The sequence below is a fragment of the Nansenia antarctica genome (assembly GCF_963989245.1).
Source record: "Nansenia antarctica genome assembly, chromosome: 3".
Lineage (NCBI taxonomy): Eukaryota > Metazoa > Chordata > Actinopteri > Argentiniformes > Microstomatidae > Nansenia > Nansenia antarctica.
The window spans coordinates 47,415,126-47,433,312 of record NC_137688.1 but is presented as its reverse complement, the minus strand read 5'-3'; the positions used below and the strand labels follow the sequence as shown (position 1 = coordinate 47,433,312).

Sequence of the window (18,187 nt, the reverse complement as noted above, 5' to 3'; positions counted from 1 at the left end):
CTGGGTCTACCAGTATGCGCATGCCCAGTGTACCTGAATACGCGGTTCCATGTGGCCAGAGATTCTTTTGCGTGACAATGAGAAAACGCTTGTGTGGCCAGAGATCGAAATTGCACTATTTTACAATTTTAATATTTTTTATATACATTATTGTTTTTACATTTCTGGCATTAGAAGGCTTTTTTTAAAGGCATTTTTAACGAACTCCCAGTAGAGTCAAAACATGAAATTCTGTGATCCAGTTGAACATAAACTAAACTATTTAGATGCTGCTATTGTTTGCGAAAGATACTTACATCCCACCATTTTTTTTCAGAGGATGCAAAGTTATGGAGATGTTGTAGTTGATCCCAAAGTCTGTTCAAACCCAGGTAGCGAGACCAGCAGGAGAACACAACTAGATCTTCTATAATTCTAACTGGATAGTACTTTGTTTCCAATCATAGTTAGCTAGATTACTTACTTAGCTAGCGTACCTTTACTTATCAAATGTACATTTTGTGATATAAACGCAGAGCAGACACACCGACAATGCATGTCTAGCATAGGCACAGCATATCGCCATAATAGCGAATTTTTTGTTATGCTTGTTGTAAATAAAAGTTCTATGATGCATTGAAATGACATTAAACTAAGATAATAAGATGGTTATCATACTTTTTCTAATCTTTATTAATAAGTTATTACAGAAACAGTAAGTGACATTTTCCGAGAGCAAAATCTGTTGTGGTATTTAAAAATGGCGGTAGGGCCGCATGCGGTACAATGCCCAGGTCTGGTCTATACCCATCAATAGTTCACACTGCAGCAACAGCAGCATCACATCCGAGATACAGTGCCAACTAAGTTACAGTAATAATGCTCTACAACAAAACTAGAGAAGTAGGCTACCTACAAAAACGTTCTGATGCCAAAATGCTCTCTCTAACCCCTAACCCTAGCTCCAGGCCTAACCCTAGCTCCAGCCCTAACCCTAGCTCCAGCCCTAACCCTAGCTCCAGCCTTAACTGTAGCTCCAGCCCTAACCCTAGCTCCAGCCCTAACCCTAGCTCCAGGCCTAACCCTATCTCCAGGCCTAACCCTAGCTCCAGGCCTAACCCTAGCTCCATACCTAACCCTAGCTCCAGTCCTAACCCTAGCTCCAGACCTAACCCTAGCTCCAGCCTTAACCCTAGCTCCAGGCCTAACCCTAGCTCCAGACCTAACCCTAGCTCCAGTCCTAACCCTAGCTCCAGACCTAACCCTAGCTCCAGCCCTAACCCTAGCTCCAGACCTAACCCTAGCTCCAGCCTTAACCCTAGCTCCAGGCCTAACCCTAGCTCCAGGCCTAACCCTAGCTCCAGGCCTAACCCTAGCTCCAGCCTTAACCGTAGCTCAAGGCCTAACCCTAGCTCCAGCCCTAACCCTAGCTCCAGCCCTAAGCCTAGCTCCAGGCCTAACCCTAGCTCCAGCCCTAACCCTAGTTCCAACCCTAACCCTAGCTCCAGCCTTAACCCTAGTTCCAACCCTAACCCTAGCTCCAGCCTTAACCCTAGCTCCAGCCCTAACCCTAGCTCCAGCCTTAACCCTAGCTCCAGCCCTAACCCTAGCTCCAGGCCTAACCCTAGCTCCAGCCCTAACCCTATCTCCAGGCCTAACCCTAGCTCCAGCCCTAACCCTAGCTCCAGGCCTAACCCTAGCTCCAGGCCTAACCCTAGCTCCAGCCTTAACCCTAGCTCCAGGCCTAACCCTAGCTCCAGCCCTAACCCTAGCTCCAGGCCTAACCCTAGCTCCAGCCCTAACCCTATCTCCAGGCCTAACCCTAGCTCCAGTCCTAACCCTAGCTCCAGCCCTAACCCTAGCTCCAGGCCTAACCCTAGTTCCAGCCCTAACCCTAGCTCCAGCCCTAACCCTAGCTCCAGCCCTAACCCTAGCTCCAGGCCTAACCCTAGCTCCAGGCCTAACCCTAGCTCCAGGCCTAACCCTAGCTCCAGGCCTAACCCTAGCTCCAGCCTTAACCCTAGCTCCAGCCCTAACCCTAGCTCCAGCCCTAACCCTAGCTCCAGCCCTAACCCTAGCTCCAGGCCTAACCCTAGCTCCAGGCCTAACCCTAGCTCCAGCCCTAACCCTAGCTCCAGGCCTAACCCTAGCTCCAGGCCTAACCCTAGCTCCAGGCCTAACCCTAGCTCCAGCCCTAACCCTAGCTCCAGGCCTAACCCTAGCTCCAGGCCTAACCCTAGCTCCAGCCCTAACCCTAGCTCCAGCCCTAACCCTAGCTCCAGCCCTAACCCTAGCTCCAGCCCTAACCCTAGCTCCAGCCCTAACCCTAGCTCCAGCCCTAACCCTAGCTCCAGCCCTAACCCTAGCTCCAGCCCTAACCCTAGCTCCAGCCCTAACCCTAGCTCCAGCCCTAACCCTAGCTCCAGCCCTAACCCTAGCTCATTGCCAGTGGGAAATACAAAGACATTTTAGTTCTCTTGCTCATGGTCTTTTTACAGTGTCTGTAAAGTGTTTATTTGTCTATTTGTTTAGGTCTCATAAAATGTGCTGCTCAGATTGCAATAACAAGCCAATAGCATTCACATGTAGCACCATTGTGTAGTCTACATACCATCATTATTCACTGTAAAACAGACAGCAGCCTATAGGTCTACTGTATAGTGTGGGTTAAGTTAGACTTAATGAAAAATAATAAATGTGAGGGAGCTGAGGAGAGAGATTTGCTTGCAGACTCTCATGCCTGAATGACATTGTAAGGGTAATTTAGGACACGCTGTTGGGCTTCATTACATAATGAACACGCCAGTATTCAGTATGCTTTGCAGCACCATAGTGACCTCCAGTCACTTGGGCCGAACAGAACAAACTGTAGGGCACTAGTCACTAAGTAAATTCTCATTTTCATTCCATCATTTCCATTTATGTTGGCCTATCGCCTAGAGGTAAGGTTAGTATTCATGTTTTAAGTTGTTTTGTTGTTGTTGTTTTTTACAGCTTGATCATGGAATGGTGGAGGGGGGTTGGAGGATGATGTAGTACAGAGGTAAGCACCCAATCACCAAATTAAATAATGCTACAGATTTTCCTGAAATCATGGCCAACCAGCATCACTGTGCTCCACATCCCAACTCCTCTGCTATTCCCCCGATAGCTACAGAGATGTTCTATCTTGTCAGACACTGATTGAAATCCCCTGGGTTTCTTCTATCTATCTGTCCTCTTTTTCCGCAGCACACTAGTTATTTTAAGCCCAGAAACAACTGCTCTTCCCAAAAGGGCCCTGAAAATGCACTGGGAACAGGGGCCACATCTTTGTAAGATATCCACTTTGCCAAACCTCCCCCATGGATTGTCTCACTCTTGCTTAGAGATTTCTTTCAGACAAAAAGCAAGTAGCAAGGGGACAGACAGAAAGAGAAAAGGTGGGGTGGGTTGAGGGAGAGACAGTGACTGAGAAAAAGAGAGACAGAGAGCGCGAGAAGGAGAGAAGGAGAGGGAACGAACCTAACCAGGGCTGAAGACATTAGGGGTTGAGAGTGCTTCAACAGTATCTTGTCAACTTTAAAAACCTGTTATTTCTGTTGCAGTTAGTAATAGTGGAAACTATCTGGTTCCTCAGGGGGGCCCTGTGAAGTTCCCTCAGCCCCTTCAAGTTCCTCCACCTTCTTCTTTAGTGGACACTTCATCCTTTGAAGAACCATGCAGCCCTTCCTGCTATCCCTTCTCCCCTGCCTCTACCTCTACCTCTACATGGCCTCTCTTTGCAGTGCAGAGGAAGGTCTGGAGTTCCCCAGCTTTGATGGGAAGGACAGGGTGCTGGACATCAACGAACGCAACTACAAGAAGGCTCTAAAGAGGTTTGACATGCTGTGCCTACTCTACCATGAGCCCCTGCCCGCCAACAAGGGCATGCAGAAACAGTTCCAGATGACTGAGTTGGTACTGGAGGTAAGAACGAGGGGGGAGAAGGGAGGAGAGGAGGAAGGGGGGAGGAGGTTAGAGTGGGGGAGAGAAGGGATGTGTATGTGCAAGGGTAGGCACAGGAAGCAACAGTCTATGTCCGTGTGGGGATATTTGAATCATGTCAAATATACATTAGTACAGAGTATACATTTACTCTGAAAGGGGTTCTTTTACATGGCTGGTTATTACATGTTATTTACATGAGATGTAAAGGATATGTTATTTTAACCTTAACGCAGTCTCGAAAAGTAACATAACCAAAATTAACACAAACAAAAGAACAAAAACACATAGAACACGGTTAGGGACCTACTGATGGACTGTCTTTGTGAACTGAACAGTATTTTTAAAAGCACTTGGGTTGGCTCCCAAGGTCAACACTGTTCATCCTGGCACAGTCAGGCTGCTTTATTTACATTGACTTGAGGTTATTTCACTCTCTGTCACTTTGCACTGAGGTGGCATCCTGAATAGAGTTGACATCTTTATGCTCTACTGGGAGCAGGAAATACATTTTGGTGGACACTCATCTACAAATGCATAAAAGCTCTTTCTTAGCGAGACCTCACCCCTTCAACCAACATCTCTCACCCAAAGCGCCAGGCAGTGTCTGAACGCAGAATTTATTTGTCTCAATGTGTTCTATTCCACCTGCTTATAGAAACAGTTTTCAAATTCCATATGTGAAGACTGGATCTCTCAAACGGTATAAGTGACAGGCCGAATCAGTGAGAATAATAATCAAAGAAGACTGTTGGTCACGGCCACACTGAAGACACTGAGCCTCTAGGTCTGCCTGTTAGGACGTAGAGATTTGGTGTGAGAGATGTCACTGATATGACATAATAGAGATATGATATAAGAGATGTCAAAGATAATACAGTCATGCTGCCTTGATCCCCCAGTGCTTTCCCTCTAGAGTGTCTGTTTTGTGATTTCACCACTTTGCTCCCCAGATGCATACCTGTCATAACATGTCATAAGGGGAGATAAGTGTTTGTGGTTGAAAGTGTGATGAATATCTGATTTCGCAGGAGCTTGCTTGATGTACAGATGATTTGTTCATGTCAAAGACTCAGCTCTGTGAGAGTTGTCTCGCTGTCATTCGTCAAAGCACGATGGGCAGCAATTCCAAAACGTGGGGTTGCGTCCCCTGAGAAAATCAAACTAACCGCTATGATTTTTCATAAATAGGACACAACATTTTTTTTTTCGTCTGAAGACAAACATGGTCTTGTGCCTCTAGCGTATATAACAAGTGTTTTGGGGTCCATATCCAACTTCATATATTTTAGGCGATAAGAAAACACTTGGACGTCATTATTATGTGTTGGCATTGGCTGCAATGAAGTTGTTAGGGTCACAGGAAATTATTTATGTCAATTTGTGGTTCATGAGACAAAAACGTTTGTGAACCTCTGCTGTAGGGTAGAACAGGTCAGTGTCATTCTATTTCATGTATTCCCCTGTTGTTTCCTATTATCCAGGACTGTTTCTAGGTCACTCTATTAATTATAGCATAGTCTCACTACTTACTCACACTACTCAGAAACCAGGAACTTAGTGTGTAGGCTAATGGGTAGGTATAGGCTCCCTTTTCTATGCGTTTATACTGAAATACTGTATATGATTAGAAAGTTACTGTTCTTCGTAACATCCGTTTTCAAGTTTCTGTATTGTATTCTTACTGTAGGCCTCGACATTATAAGTTTAGTTAAATTACCCCCCCCCCCCCCCCCCAATTTTTTTTTTTTTTAAATAAAGTTGAGGCACTCCCGAAATAACATTGACCTTAATACCACTCTACTTTTCCCCAACTGCAGTATTACAGTAGTCCCAGGCCTTTGTTCCTTCCTCAGGAAATTTTCTCAAGAAAGTAAACAACATTGACACTTACAAAGGCCTTTCTCTAGTAGAAAGCGTCCACAGGGGGTTCTCCTCCTGCACCTTAGTGATCAAAGCCTTTATTGACAAAGACAGCGCTGGCTACAGATGCCATCCCAAATACCAAGCATCACAGAGAGAAACTGGAGTTTGAAAGAAGGGTTTGTATCACAATACTGAGTCATGGGAGAGTATCTACAATTCTGGGTAGTTCATAATAATAATGCATTTTAAAGACCAAGTTGAATGATGACTAACGTTCTGTCTTGTTAAATCTTCAGCTGACTGCTCAGGTGCTGGAGGACAAGGACATTGGGTTTGGTATGGTCGACTCCCAGAAGGACGCAAAAGTGGCCAAGAAATTGGGTATGTCATGGTCATGATTAGGGCCAGGGGTTTTTCTTGAAAACATGACCTGACCAGGAAAAACTCTGAGCCCCAGTTAACGCCTATAATTAGGCCCCAGAATATTCTTTAGTCAGGCCATGAGGTTAGAAAAAAATCCTGGCCCTGGTCATAAAAATAAAAAAAACACTAGTATGGAAGCCGGGCCCATGAGTCTATGATTATCATATGAAAGTGATGAAAATCCTTGAAATAATGTGAGAAAGATCAAAGCCAATTGTTTTCGGCTTTTGTCATTCTGTCAGAAATGCTTCTTGAAAGTCCTTGTCTCTGGGTCCCCAGGTTTGGAGGAGGAAGGCAGTCTGTACGTCTTCAAAGATGACCGTGTGATCGAGTTTGACGGGGAGCTCTCTGCAGACACGCTAGTGGAATTCCTGCTGGACGTGAGTGTGAAACAGGCGTGAGGTGGGAAAGGGAAGAAGGAAGTCTCAGATGGAGGACTCTTTCTCCAGTGTCAAAAGAGAGCAACAGGGGAGTATTAAGTATTAAGACTTCCTGTCTCATCATGTTATGACCAATTAACAGCCTTTGCCTCATTAGAATATATGTAAATGATGCCGTTTATAGCCAGGCCTAGCAGCAAGTACAGTAAATAGACTTATTGACAGTGCACATTTTGCAGGAAGTAGATAGTCAGCGGAGGCTGGTGGAGGTAGATATCATTAAATCATTAAATCATTAAATCATTAAATCACGCATTGCTGATGAGTTAACACGAGAAATAAGCACTTGTCACTTGTCACAATCCACCATGTCTTACCAGTAGACAAGTAAAAGGTAATACTTTGTAGTATATTACTGTAAGATGCAGTGCTTGCTCCACTGCTCTTCCACAACACATCTCTGTCCCTCCCACTGTGTGTGTCACCACACACTCTTACGTAGGTGCTGGAGGACCCAGTAGAGCTCATCAGCAACGCCATGGAGCTGCGTGCCTTTGAGAGAATGGAGGAAGATATCCGCCTCATTGGCCACTTCAAGGGAGAGGACTCATGTGAGTCTAGGAAAGTGTGTGTGTGTGTGTGTCCCATATGTAACATGTATGTGTGTGTCTGCGGGTGTGTATCCTAGACTTTGCTGTCCGTGGGACACTTGTCTCAGACCAGGATTTCTGAGCCCCAGAGTGGAGCTATAGCTCACCATCTGTCCCAAGCTGCCCTCCATAGTCTCCCCTTCTGTGCCTACTAGGTAGTCTGTACTCCCCGGAGGCTCAGGTCTGCACATCAGGGGCTAATGGAGGCAAATAACCATTAAGCTGGCTGCTAAAACGACACAGCGTTCCAGCCCGAGACACACTTAGCCTCATGAGGGGCTCTAAATAGCTCTAGTTCACTCTCTAATAGGTTGAGAGCAATTATAGTGCTGCTCCTAAAAGAAAAAGAAAGTAAAGGATAAAGGAGATTATAGGGCGATGAATAGATTGTCTCTTATGTGACAGTGGCATGATGCAGCTGTTATTTGAAATGTTATTTCTTTCTGAGGATTGTTGATGCCATGGAAGTGACCTCAACCAGCGTAGAGCCTGGATGTAGAGGTGGTTCCAGAGAGACCCCCCCCTCCCGAGAGATTGAGTTGCTTGTTTTTAGTCGGCCCTTGTTTTCTCTGGTCACACAGATTTTCTGAATGAGGGTGAGAATTTAACCCTTTAAACTGTTATCCTTTTTTGCTTTCTCTCCCTCTCCCCCCCCCCCTCAGACTACAAGGCCTTTCAGGAGGCCTCAGAGCGTTTTCAGCCCTACATCAAGTTCTTTGCCACCTTTGACAAAGCTGTAAGTCAACACCAGCATACATTATTTTAAATCAAACACATACATCTTTCAGATACGTTTCAAGTTTATTGTTACGTCACATTACACAAGTGTAACAGAGTCAAATTTGTAGGCTTCGGATCCTGACATTGCATTGCAGCACAAGACATAGGGCATAATAATTCAAGATAAAAAAGTGTCAGTAGTATAGGACATAAGTGACAAAAAAGAATAGGCATAGTACAAGATAAGGTGGCAATAGTACAGGTAAGACAAGACAGGTTACACTAGTGGTGCCACTAGTGATAATAGAGAGTTCACAGTAGTTAAGTGGCTTGAGCTTAGGGTTACTGTAGTCCAATAATCCATGTACATGGGGTGAGCTAGGGGAAGATATTCAATTGACTACAGTGGGCTTGTTTCAAGAGCCTGATCACCTGGGGGAAGTAGCTGTTTGTTAGCCTCTGAGTCTTGGCCCTGACGCTCAGGAAGAGGCCTAGTCTTTTGGATGGCATCAGATCGAACAGGCTGATACAGTAAAATGTAAAGAGTACCCACTTGGGTCAGTTTCTGAGAACCAGGTGTTTGAAATGTCAAGTGTTACCCAGTCTGAAAATGTTCATGGTTATACACAGTAACAAATGCTCAGTAGATTTACAATTCATGACAAATATTAACTTTCCCAGATGCGATGTTTTGTGTTGTGGTGCAGGTGGCGAAACACCTGTCTTTGAAGATGAACGAGGTGAACTTCTACGAACCCTTCATGGAGGAGCCAGCCATCCTTCCTGGTAGACCCCTCTCAGAGATGGACATTGTGGACTTTGTCAACCAACACAGAAGGTAAAGCCACTAGATCTCCCTTGGATGCAGGTTTATCACTAGTTGTCACCTTCATTATCTATATCCGTATCCCTGTTCTCATATGAATTGAACTAACTGATTTTCTGTGTAACTGTGATGATGTATTTGCAGAGCGACCCTGAGGAAGTTGCGTGCAAAGAACATGTTTGAGACATGGGTGAGTTGCCTAACGTACCTAAAGTGCCATTGTCTCTCTGTCTGGCACACCAAACTGATATGCCCGCCCACCCCTGCCATGTTACCTGGCAATGAACAGCCTAAAAACACATGTAATGTAAGCTTCCACGTAAGCTTCCTCATTTAACTGACCCAATGGGTTTTGCATACCCATGTAGGCTATACTAATGTAATGTATGTTTTATTTGTCTGATTGGAAACGTTTTTGTACAGGTACTAAGTTTAGCTGACCACCAATATCACGTATACTCATCCCATGTTCTATTCCTAGGAGGATGACATGGATGGGGTCCATATTGTTGCCTTTGCTGAAGAAGAAGATCCTGGTACATCCTTTTTTTTTTTACAAACCACAGTCACAAAACTTGATTTGTAAAGCACACTTTTATACACTCCGATCCAATACAATGAGCTTCACAGGAAGGAATAAATCAAAAGCTTTGTGATTCCCTCAGATGGTTATGAGTTCCTGGAGATCCTGAAAGACGTAGCGAGAGACAACACCAACAACCCTGAACTGAGCATCGTGTGGATCGACCCAGATGACTTCCCGCTGGTACGTACATGTACAGTAGGACTCTATGTGTGTGTTTTACATAGCAAGTTAATTATTCTGCTCCGAAATATAAACAGTGTATTTGTACTTCCTGTGTTTGTCTCCTCCACCCAGCTGACCACCTACTGGGAGAAGACCTTCAAGGTGGACCTGTTCAGGCCCCAGATTGGAGTGGTGAACGTCACAGACGTCAGTAGAACTGTTATGATAATTAAGATTAATTTCCCTCCAGAGTTACTTCATGCCTTGATTAATGCCGTACTTTGTATACATCTTGATCAAACTTAATATAACAAAGCTGAGAGAGAGAGATCAGGTCAGCTCAATGAAAGTGTGTGGATATATTAGGTGTATTTGACTTGATGGTGGTAATATCTTTGGGGGTATCAAAGCTGATGACAAGTTGTATTTGGTTGTACTGTGCAGTAGTTGTTGACCTCTGACCCCGGCCTCTCTCTCTGCCAGGCGGACAGCATCTGGCTGGACATGTCCAATGATGAAGACCTGCCCACGGCAGAGGAGCTGGAGGACTGGATCGAAGACGTGCTTTCTGGGAAGGTCAACACCGAGGATGATGATGTTGATGATGACAGTGATGACAATGAGGATAGCCGTAGTCATGATGATAACGATGACACTGACGATGATGACGGCGATGACAATGATTAACCTGCTCGTACGTCTGTGCTGTACATTGGTTAAGCTTTGACAGTAAGTTGTTACCATATGCAGACTACCTTGGACATACAGGGTTAATACCATCTGAAATCTGACTGTTCAATAAAGCTTTCATCACTTCATCATAGAAAAACTTTATACATTTTCTAAGCAAAAATGTAGAGCATCTTCTTTATGGCTGATGATGATTGTAATGGTAGAGATTCTTCTGTGTGCATAATGAGGGGAAATCTTCATATGATTCCATGTGTGTATTCTGTTGAGGGCAAAATATTTGATTGTATAATTATACTGTATGAATAAATGTAACATGAGATTTTGGCAATTTCTGTATGTGTGTGTGTGTGTGTGTGTGTGTGTGTGTGTGTGTGTGTGTGTGTGTGTGTGTGTGTGTGTGTGTTTGCGAGAGAGAGGGAGAGAGCTTCAGCCCCCTCTCATTAGCAAGGTCAGATCTCACACACAGCGAGCTGAGCAGATCCTCACTGTCTTTGAGCCTTGAACTTCACCTTGAATTATTCAAAAATAAGTGAATAATTCAACATCGTTAGAATAGTGTGAAGTCAAAAGGAACTGCTATTCCACACTAAGTTTGTGTAGGCTATGTGCTGGACATAAATGAATAATGATAACCCAGCCCAGATAGGATGTGGTATCCAAACAATATGTCTGAATTCTGGTATGATGCACGGACATGCCATGCTATGCTATGACAGGAAACAGGGGTTTAGCGTTAAGTGTGTGGGTAATGTGACAGGATTCCCCTGTTGTCTCAGGGGAGTGAAAACACTTGACACCAGTATCAATGTGTGAATTATGGTTGTGGTCCCAGTAAGGGCCTTCAGGGCACTCGTATACTAGTGTCGCCACCATGCAACCAGCGTCGCAGTCAAACGGGACTGTGTTCAACACAAACAATGAATGAAACGAGTGCAAGCAGGTGCTGAAACTTCATTCGGACATCAAGCTATTCAATGACCAGCTGAAGCTACATGGAGAATGACATCTAAGATGGTGGATAACAGCAGATAGAGAAGCCAGAATGAACATTCAGCAAAGCCCAAAGACTAGAAGTCTGGAGATCAGAGCAGACTGTGAGAGCCCCCGCCCTTCCCCCCGTCCCCCCCTCCTCTTCAGTCCAAACACTGCCAAGGAGCACATAACAAAGTCATTACACAACAAATGAGAGGGGAGGGGAAAAAAACATATTCCATTTAGATGCAAATGCTTCTTGTTTCCTCTGTGCTCTCTCTATCCATCTCTACGACTCCTCCGCAGAGCGAACAAGAACAGAGGATTAAGCCAGGGACAGATGAGTTCTGACAGGCGAGCCCGTTGCACGGCGTGTTTTCGGGGGGATGAGGTTGTTCGTTTCGCCACTGGACACATTCATTTACCCATGAGGCTCAGCGTGGTGCCCCCTCAGAGCTTGACAGCAAGCCAATTACCATGGGGACCATGACAACAAGCCCAAAAATAACCCCCAAAAAGCTGACATTTGGCTCGAGTGCCACAAAGAACAGGATCAAAGTCTTGATGAAGGATGACAGAGCAGAATGCTAGCCTGCTAACTCAGTATCAATGAAGACGTGTCAGACGTGAGTTAATGGGAGTCATAACATGCTGTGACACTAGTGGGAACATTGTTAGAAACTGGGATGGAACTCATGATACACTCATGATGAGTATTTAACAAACTCACACGTCATCTGTTCCTGAGGAGCTAATTAGGGTAGTAGTGAATGGCCAGAGCACATTTTAGGGCTGGGTGACACATTTCATGTGCCAGTAATTCTCACAACACTTTCTTAGGCACCCAACAACAAGGGAAACTAAAATACACCATTAAAAATTTGACTAATCAACTAAAATCAAGGTCAGGGTAACACCAGGAAAAAAACTTTTTTTGTGGGACATTCCTGACCCCAGACCAGCCCAATAGTCATTCAATGTTTGGAGTTAAAAAACACTTCTCCACAGCCAGTTTACAAATGTTGGTAAAAACGTTTATTTTATACAAATGCCTCTGCTGTGATATTGAAACATGATCAAATGCAATGTCAGGTCAATAAAAAGCAGTCTGTGTGTGTGCAACCGGGCGACACCTTGACAGAGGTAAATGTAAGGGAAATCTGGTCATGTGATCCAGAACGCCATATGTACATGCTTCCATAAATACATACAGTGTAAAAACAAGAGACACAGTCACATTGGGAGTTGGGAGCATACAAAGTCCGCCCGTTATAAGTATATGACCAGTGCTGGGTATAAAAACACAATGTTTGCTTTCATTACATAGACAGAAAAAAACAGCAAGAGTTCTCCAAAGTTTTGGATAAATCTACCGGCACAGCCTTATCGATCAGTTTGGTAAGTATGTGAGAAGTGTGAGTGTCCGGTCTGTGGATCATCTCGACAGGGTCAGATCCTATTAAGTGCCCCAACTCCCCACCCTTTTTCTCCATTAATCCACAAGTCGGAGAGTACAAGCGCACACTTCAGGAAATTTTTTGGGAAAATGGGAAGCATCTCCAGATTTGCCTGCCAGGTGGCGCTAACAGACAGTTGAGCTGTGGTGTGGTGAATGACATGCTGTAATACTGTGCAGGCTTAAGTCTCAGCAGTGTAGTCTATTACAGTGTGACGTATGAGACTGATCCGATATACTTCTGTGTAAGAGCCCACCCGTGGTCATTTTGGATGGATTCGTGTGGCTTATGAATCCAAAAAGACTTGATTTAAATGCTATTATGGGTTAGCCAGAATTCAGGAAGTGAATTCAATTCAATTCATGGATTGAGAAAGAAAGAGCACGTCTGTCGTGTAGACGAGGGAGTCACGTCAGCCCTATAAATCACATCTGCCACGTTCTGGACGTTGTACCTCACTGAGTACACCTCGGCTTGACCAGGGACAACCATGCATTTTGAAAGCAGATCTGGTTTGTTGGATGACAGAGGTGAGACTGTCGTAGTTATAAAGACAAACCAGACCGACAAGTTAAGAAAGAGTCTCCTCACCGCAGCATTCCATACATCTAGTCTCAGGACAATTAGCTTAATCACCAGAGCAGGAACCAAATGGTAATATCTTTTGATCACTAATAATAGTTTGGACGGTGTTGGACATACAGTATATTGGGCAGAAGCTGTGGTCCAACTCCATCCCATAGTTCACCTGTCCCATCCCCTCTGTATCTTCTCCACTGAACGCAGTGTGTAAGGGAACACCTGAGTGGCCCATGACCCACTGAATATATTCAACCGCAATTTTGCAGTTCAACCTTAAGGTGACAGCAGAGCCATCCCAGGTCAACCACACTTTGGTAGCTTGATTGAGCTGTTTCTGTTCATACAGCATAGCATGCATTTGAATCAGGGCAACACATGTAAACTTTGGTCAAACAGAGAACACACTGCTGAAAGTTGGGATATCAAAATAGTCAATAAGGACACCAGAAGAGTTAGAGTAACAAACTAACAAACTCTGAAAATGGATGACTTTGGTTTCAGATGTTTGAACAGCTGTCTGCTCATGAGTATAATATATATAATCATTTTTCCATCTAATGTATGAAATCCAAAAGCTTAGTTTGTAACATGTTACCCTGTCTGTGTCTGTCCCAGTGCTGACAGCAGTACTTTTACAAAAGAACAGGAACCCTGTTTAGATGATATAATGTTTACGTGTACAGTAAGCCCCACGTGTGTGTGCAAATGTTCCTGCACCTGTAAGAGCATTTAAAGCATTAGCACTACAAAAACTAGTCTCACTTTGAAGTCCAACCATTTGTCAGATGACTGTGATGGTTAAGGCTTAGCCTTGGGGGTAAACTTGAATTAACCTGAAATTTGAGTTTTGGAGGTATGCAAGTAGGAGAGAAACAGACCCAATATTGAGTAGTTATAGACGTACACATACACACCGACATATCACAAAGTGTTTATACATGTACAATATACATAATGTAGAAAAACATCTGCATGTAATGCAAATTCTGATTGAAGTATAGTTTGATTGAAGTCAAAATTGTCTTGTTTAGGTCATTTTCATGAGGGAAGCAGGCCTTTGATACCCAGTGCAGAAATACACAAAAATCACAGATGCTTCAGTATCGCAGGTGTCTGTCCATATGAGAGCATCGAGAGACATTGTCAGTTTTGCCAGAGAGGGAAGACGACAATTTCTGCTGCATAAGAGTAGGCCCGAGAGGGTCGGTCAGGGAGGCCAAGCTCACAGACCTGAAAATAGCTTTCCAAGTGGAGAAGTGGCAGTCCTTAGTGGTTCGTCTGTGGGGAATGAAGGAGTGGCTATGGCAACGATGTCATATGACGCTCTATGCTGATAATGTCACAAGTCATATGGTGTGATGTCCAACCCCCGCCCCCCCCTTTCCCCGCCTCCCTTCATGTGTCTCCAATTCCTGCCTCGCTTATCTTCAAAGTCTTTCAGGGGAGGATAAACTGTGTGTACTCACACATGGACACACACAGGTGCACACACACACGTCTTCCTCTCTAGCTCCATCTCTGAGGTATCCAGTTCATCTGTGTGCATACAGATGTGTCGGTAACTCATCATCCATTCTTTTCCTTCTTCTTTTTTCCCCCCCCAAATCAACTCAAATATAAACCAGAGATAAAAAGGACAATATATTCAAACGCGTGTGTGTGTAACATATATTCATATATATATATATATAATATATATTTTTAAATCCCCTGAAATTAAAAGCTGCAAACCCAAAATAAAAATAAAACATTTGAAAACAAAGGGGAGGGGAAAAAAAATAAGTTCAAAACCAGTGTCTACACGGAAGTCTCTGACTGTAGCCGCAGGACGAACTTGTGCGACTTGGGGTCGATGAATTCCTCCGAGAGCTTGATGTAAGGGATCCTCTTGGTGGTCACCACCAGGCTGAAGTCTATGCATTTGAGCAGGAACACAGCTCCTTCCTTCAGGCCGCTGGTGACCGACGCCTCGCTGACCAGCGTCCACTGTCTGGCCATCCAGCGCTCCCGGCCGTACTGCAGAGTCGGACCAGGGCTCAGGTAACTCTCCAGGAAGGCCTAGAACACGGACACGGACACACACAGACACAGACACAGACACGCACACGCACACAGACATGCACACAGACACAGACATGCACACGGACACGGACAAGGACACGGACACCGACACAGACACAGACATGCACAGGGACACGCACACGGACACACACACGGACACGCACACAGACGACACAGACACAGACACAGACACACAGACACACACACACACACACACACACGAGAGAGGTGAGCGTTCTCAAATTATCTCAGTAAAGGACGGGAACTGTCCTATTAGAAGATAGTTAATAATACTGTAAGGGGCCATAATACTGTAAGGGTCCTGTGTCAATCTTTCAAGTGTTGGTTTCCCTGTAAGCTCAGTGGCCAGGAGTTTTTCTGGACAATGTTACCTGACCAAGAAGTCACATAAGGGGAAAATCTCACGGTAAGGGAAAAAAACTCCTGGCCATGAACTCCACGAACGCGAATGGGATATCTGACCTTCGGCGTCATGTTGTTGGTGATGCAGAAGGTCAGGTGCTGCTGGATGCTCTCCATGCTGTGGCAGTGCTGCTGCCTGGTGGTGCGGAGGTACTTCTGCAGGGCGCGCGCCATGGAGGGGAAGATGGCCTGGGCCGCCTCGCGAGGGTCCATCACGTCGCTGGGAGCCTTCTTCTGCTCCTCCTCCTGCATGCGTCGGATGTGTGTGAAGGCCTCCTCTACCGCCACCACCAGGCTGGGAGGACACCGTGCAGCACGCGGTCAGCACAATTACCGATACCATAAAGGAGTATGGAACTATTCACAATAGGGGTTGGTAATACACTCACCGGGACTTGCGTTTGCGTACGCGTCTCTCGTGCTCCGCCTCCTCGTAGTACAGCTCGTTGTGAGTGGTGTCCCGGCGGCGGGCGGCGGCGGCGATCATGGCACGGGACTGAGAGTGGGTCATCCCCGCTGCCGCATTGTTACCAGGTCCTGGAAAGGCAACAACCACAGACGGGGGTGGGAAGGTTAATACGTGAGTAAATGTCACACGCACGCACGCACACGCACACACAAACACACACACACACACACACACACACACACAAGAGAGAGGTGAGCGTACTCAAATATGGGGGGGATCCTTGCAGGGTCCTTGCCGAGCGAGGAGGTTTTGGTGCTTGAAGCACTGAGGGGGGGTCTCACGCACGCACACACACACGCTCACACGCGCACACACGCACACACAGTATCTACTACAGACACTTAAAGATACACACAACTGCACCTCAATAACACACACACACACACACTCACACACACAATTGCACATGTCACTTTTACTTTACACACACATTCTCCTGGGATGGTGTGCGCACACACACACACACACACACACACACACACACTCACTCACTCACTCACTCACAGCTCAGTGTTGAGAGAAACATGACATGTAAATCTAAATAAAAAGACTGTGTCGTCATCCAGTGTGAGAGAACCACCACAAATTCAAAATCCAGACACAATCCAGCACATTTCATACACAGATGCACTATACAGGAAACATACAACTCAAGTGTAGTAAAAAAGGATTATGCTAAAGGAAATGAAAGAGCTAAAAGTCGAAAGTCTAAAAGAACAACAGTACCCTAAGTAGGTGTCTCTAAACAGCGCTTGATTCAAACCTTTTGGACAATGGACACTAGACAGTGTCTAGACCCTCCGTCCTCCTCTACAGACAGGGGCCATTAGAACAGCCTCCAAACCATACTCATGACCTCCAGGCATCATTCCACAAGAGGTGGAGGTCAAAAAAACTATCTTGCAGTTCATTGGTACTACAGCAGCCCCTAACAAAACGCTCAGAACGTAGGATAACCCTGACCGTGGCAGTAGTGAAATCCAAACATAAAAGAAGTGCTATATGAATCTCAAAAAAATCTGCACAGCATGTTTCAAGTTCAACTTCCCTCACCCCCGCCACACAGACATCCAGTGTCATTAAAATTCAGTTATTCCAATTTCCCTGGTACCCCGTGTCTCTGGGCGGTGCAGTGTGCCCCTCTTAATAAACATCCCGGGCAACGTCAAAAGTTACAGTTTTTGTGCATGTAATTATAATGTAGTTATGAGAGTTAATATGCCAGAGAGCCGTGGTTGATATTAATATGGGTTAAGGGAGGGCTGAAGCTGGTGAATTATTGATGCAGGGGGCTGGGGATAGGAAGATAATAATTCTGGCGAGAAAAAAGAAAGAAAAGCGGGGCATATTCCTACAGTCTGTCTGCCCGCCGCAGGCAGACATGTTCGCATTGACAGTCAGGTCGTAAACTTACGAACCCAAAAAAAAGTTATTTTCGGGTTTTTTGCGGGTCTTCAAAGGATAAAGAGGGCAAAAACGCATACAGATGGTGAATATAATGTAGGTCGTTAAAATAAGACTTCTCAAAGCCCCCTATTGTAGTGTTGTGTCGTCACTCCCTACACTAGGCATGTATTTATAATTTATTTAGCAGTGTTGAAAATGTAGCAGATCTAATTAAATCCTACCAACACACTCGCGCTTCAGATGGAAAGATGCTGGATTGCTTGTGGTCCCCCGCTTAAAAAAGAAAACAGCTGGAGGCAGGGCTTTTCGAGGTACGCCGTTTCTGTGGAATAGCCTGCCCGTCCATGTTAGGGGGGTCAGCGCCTTTTAAGACTAACCTCAGGGGCGCTTAGGTGGTGTAGTGGATTAAGCGCTGACCATGTACCGCAGGGCTCTCGGTTCGATTCCAGCCGCGGACATATCCTGCATGTCATCCCTTCTCTCTCTCTTACCCATCCTTCCTGTCATAATCTCTACTATATATCTGTCATTAAAAAGAAAATATGAGTGGGATTGCCCCACTCAG

At 45.2% G+C, this 18,187-nt stretch overlaps 2 protein-coding genes across 2 annotated transcripts in view; one reads left to right on the top strand and one right to left on the bottom strand.

The window, feature by feature from the left end:
• Positions 1 to 3,678: 3,678 nt before the first annotated feature.
• LOC308154150 (calsequestrin-2-like) lies at positions 3,679 to 10,245 on the top strand (the record flags this gene model as incomplete). The annotated part of the gene is made up of 11 exons (XM_080527326.1): positions 3,679 to 3,927; positions 6,108 to 6,192; positions 6,514 to 6,614; positions 7,117 to 7,225; positions 7,927 to 8,000; positions 8,692 to 8,822; positions 8,955 to 9,000; positions 9,292 to 9,346; positions 9,476 to 9,576; positions 9,691 to 9,765; positions 10,042 to 10,245. 11 exons carry the CDS (start codon positions 3,679 to 3,681, stop codon positions 10,243 to 10,245), a joined length of 1,230 nt encoding a protein of 409 aa, XP_080383452.1.
• Positions 10,246 to 14,298: 4,053 nt separating this feature from the next.
• LOC308153263 (vang-like protein 1) overlaps positions 14,299 to 18,187 on the bottom strand; it is a 49,341-nt gene continuing 45,452 nt past the window's right edge. Inside the window, exons 8-10 of the mRNA XM_080526349.1 lie at positions 16,136 to 16,283; positions 15,807 to 16,041; positions 14,299 to 15,320 (exon numbers count right to left, since the gene is read on the bottom strand). Of these exons, the coding sequence (XP_080382475.1) occupies positions 15,060 to 15,320; positions 15,807 to 16,041; positions 16,136 to 16,283 (644 nt within the window). The 3' untranslated portion in view covers positions 14,299 to 15,059. The remainder of the gene's footprint in view (positions 15,321 to 15,806; positions 16,042 to 16,135; positions 16,284 to 18,187) is intronic.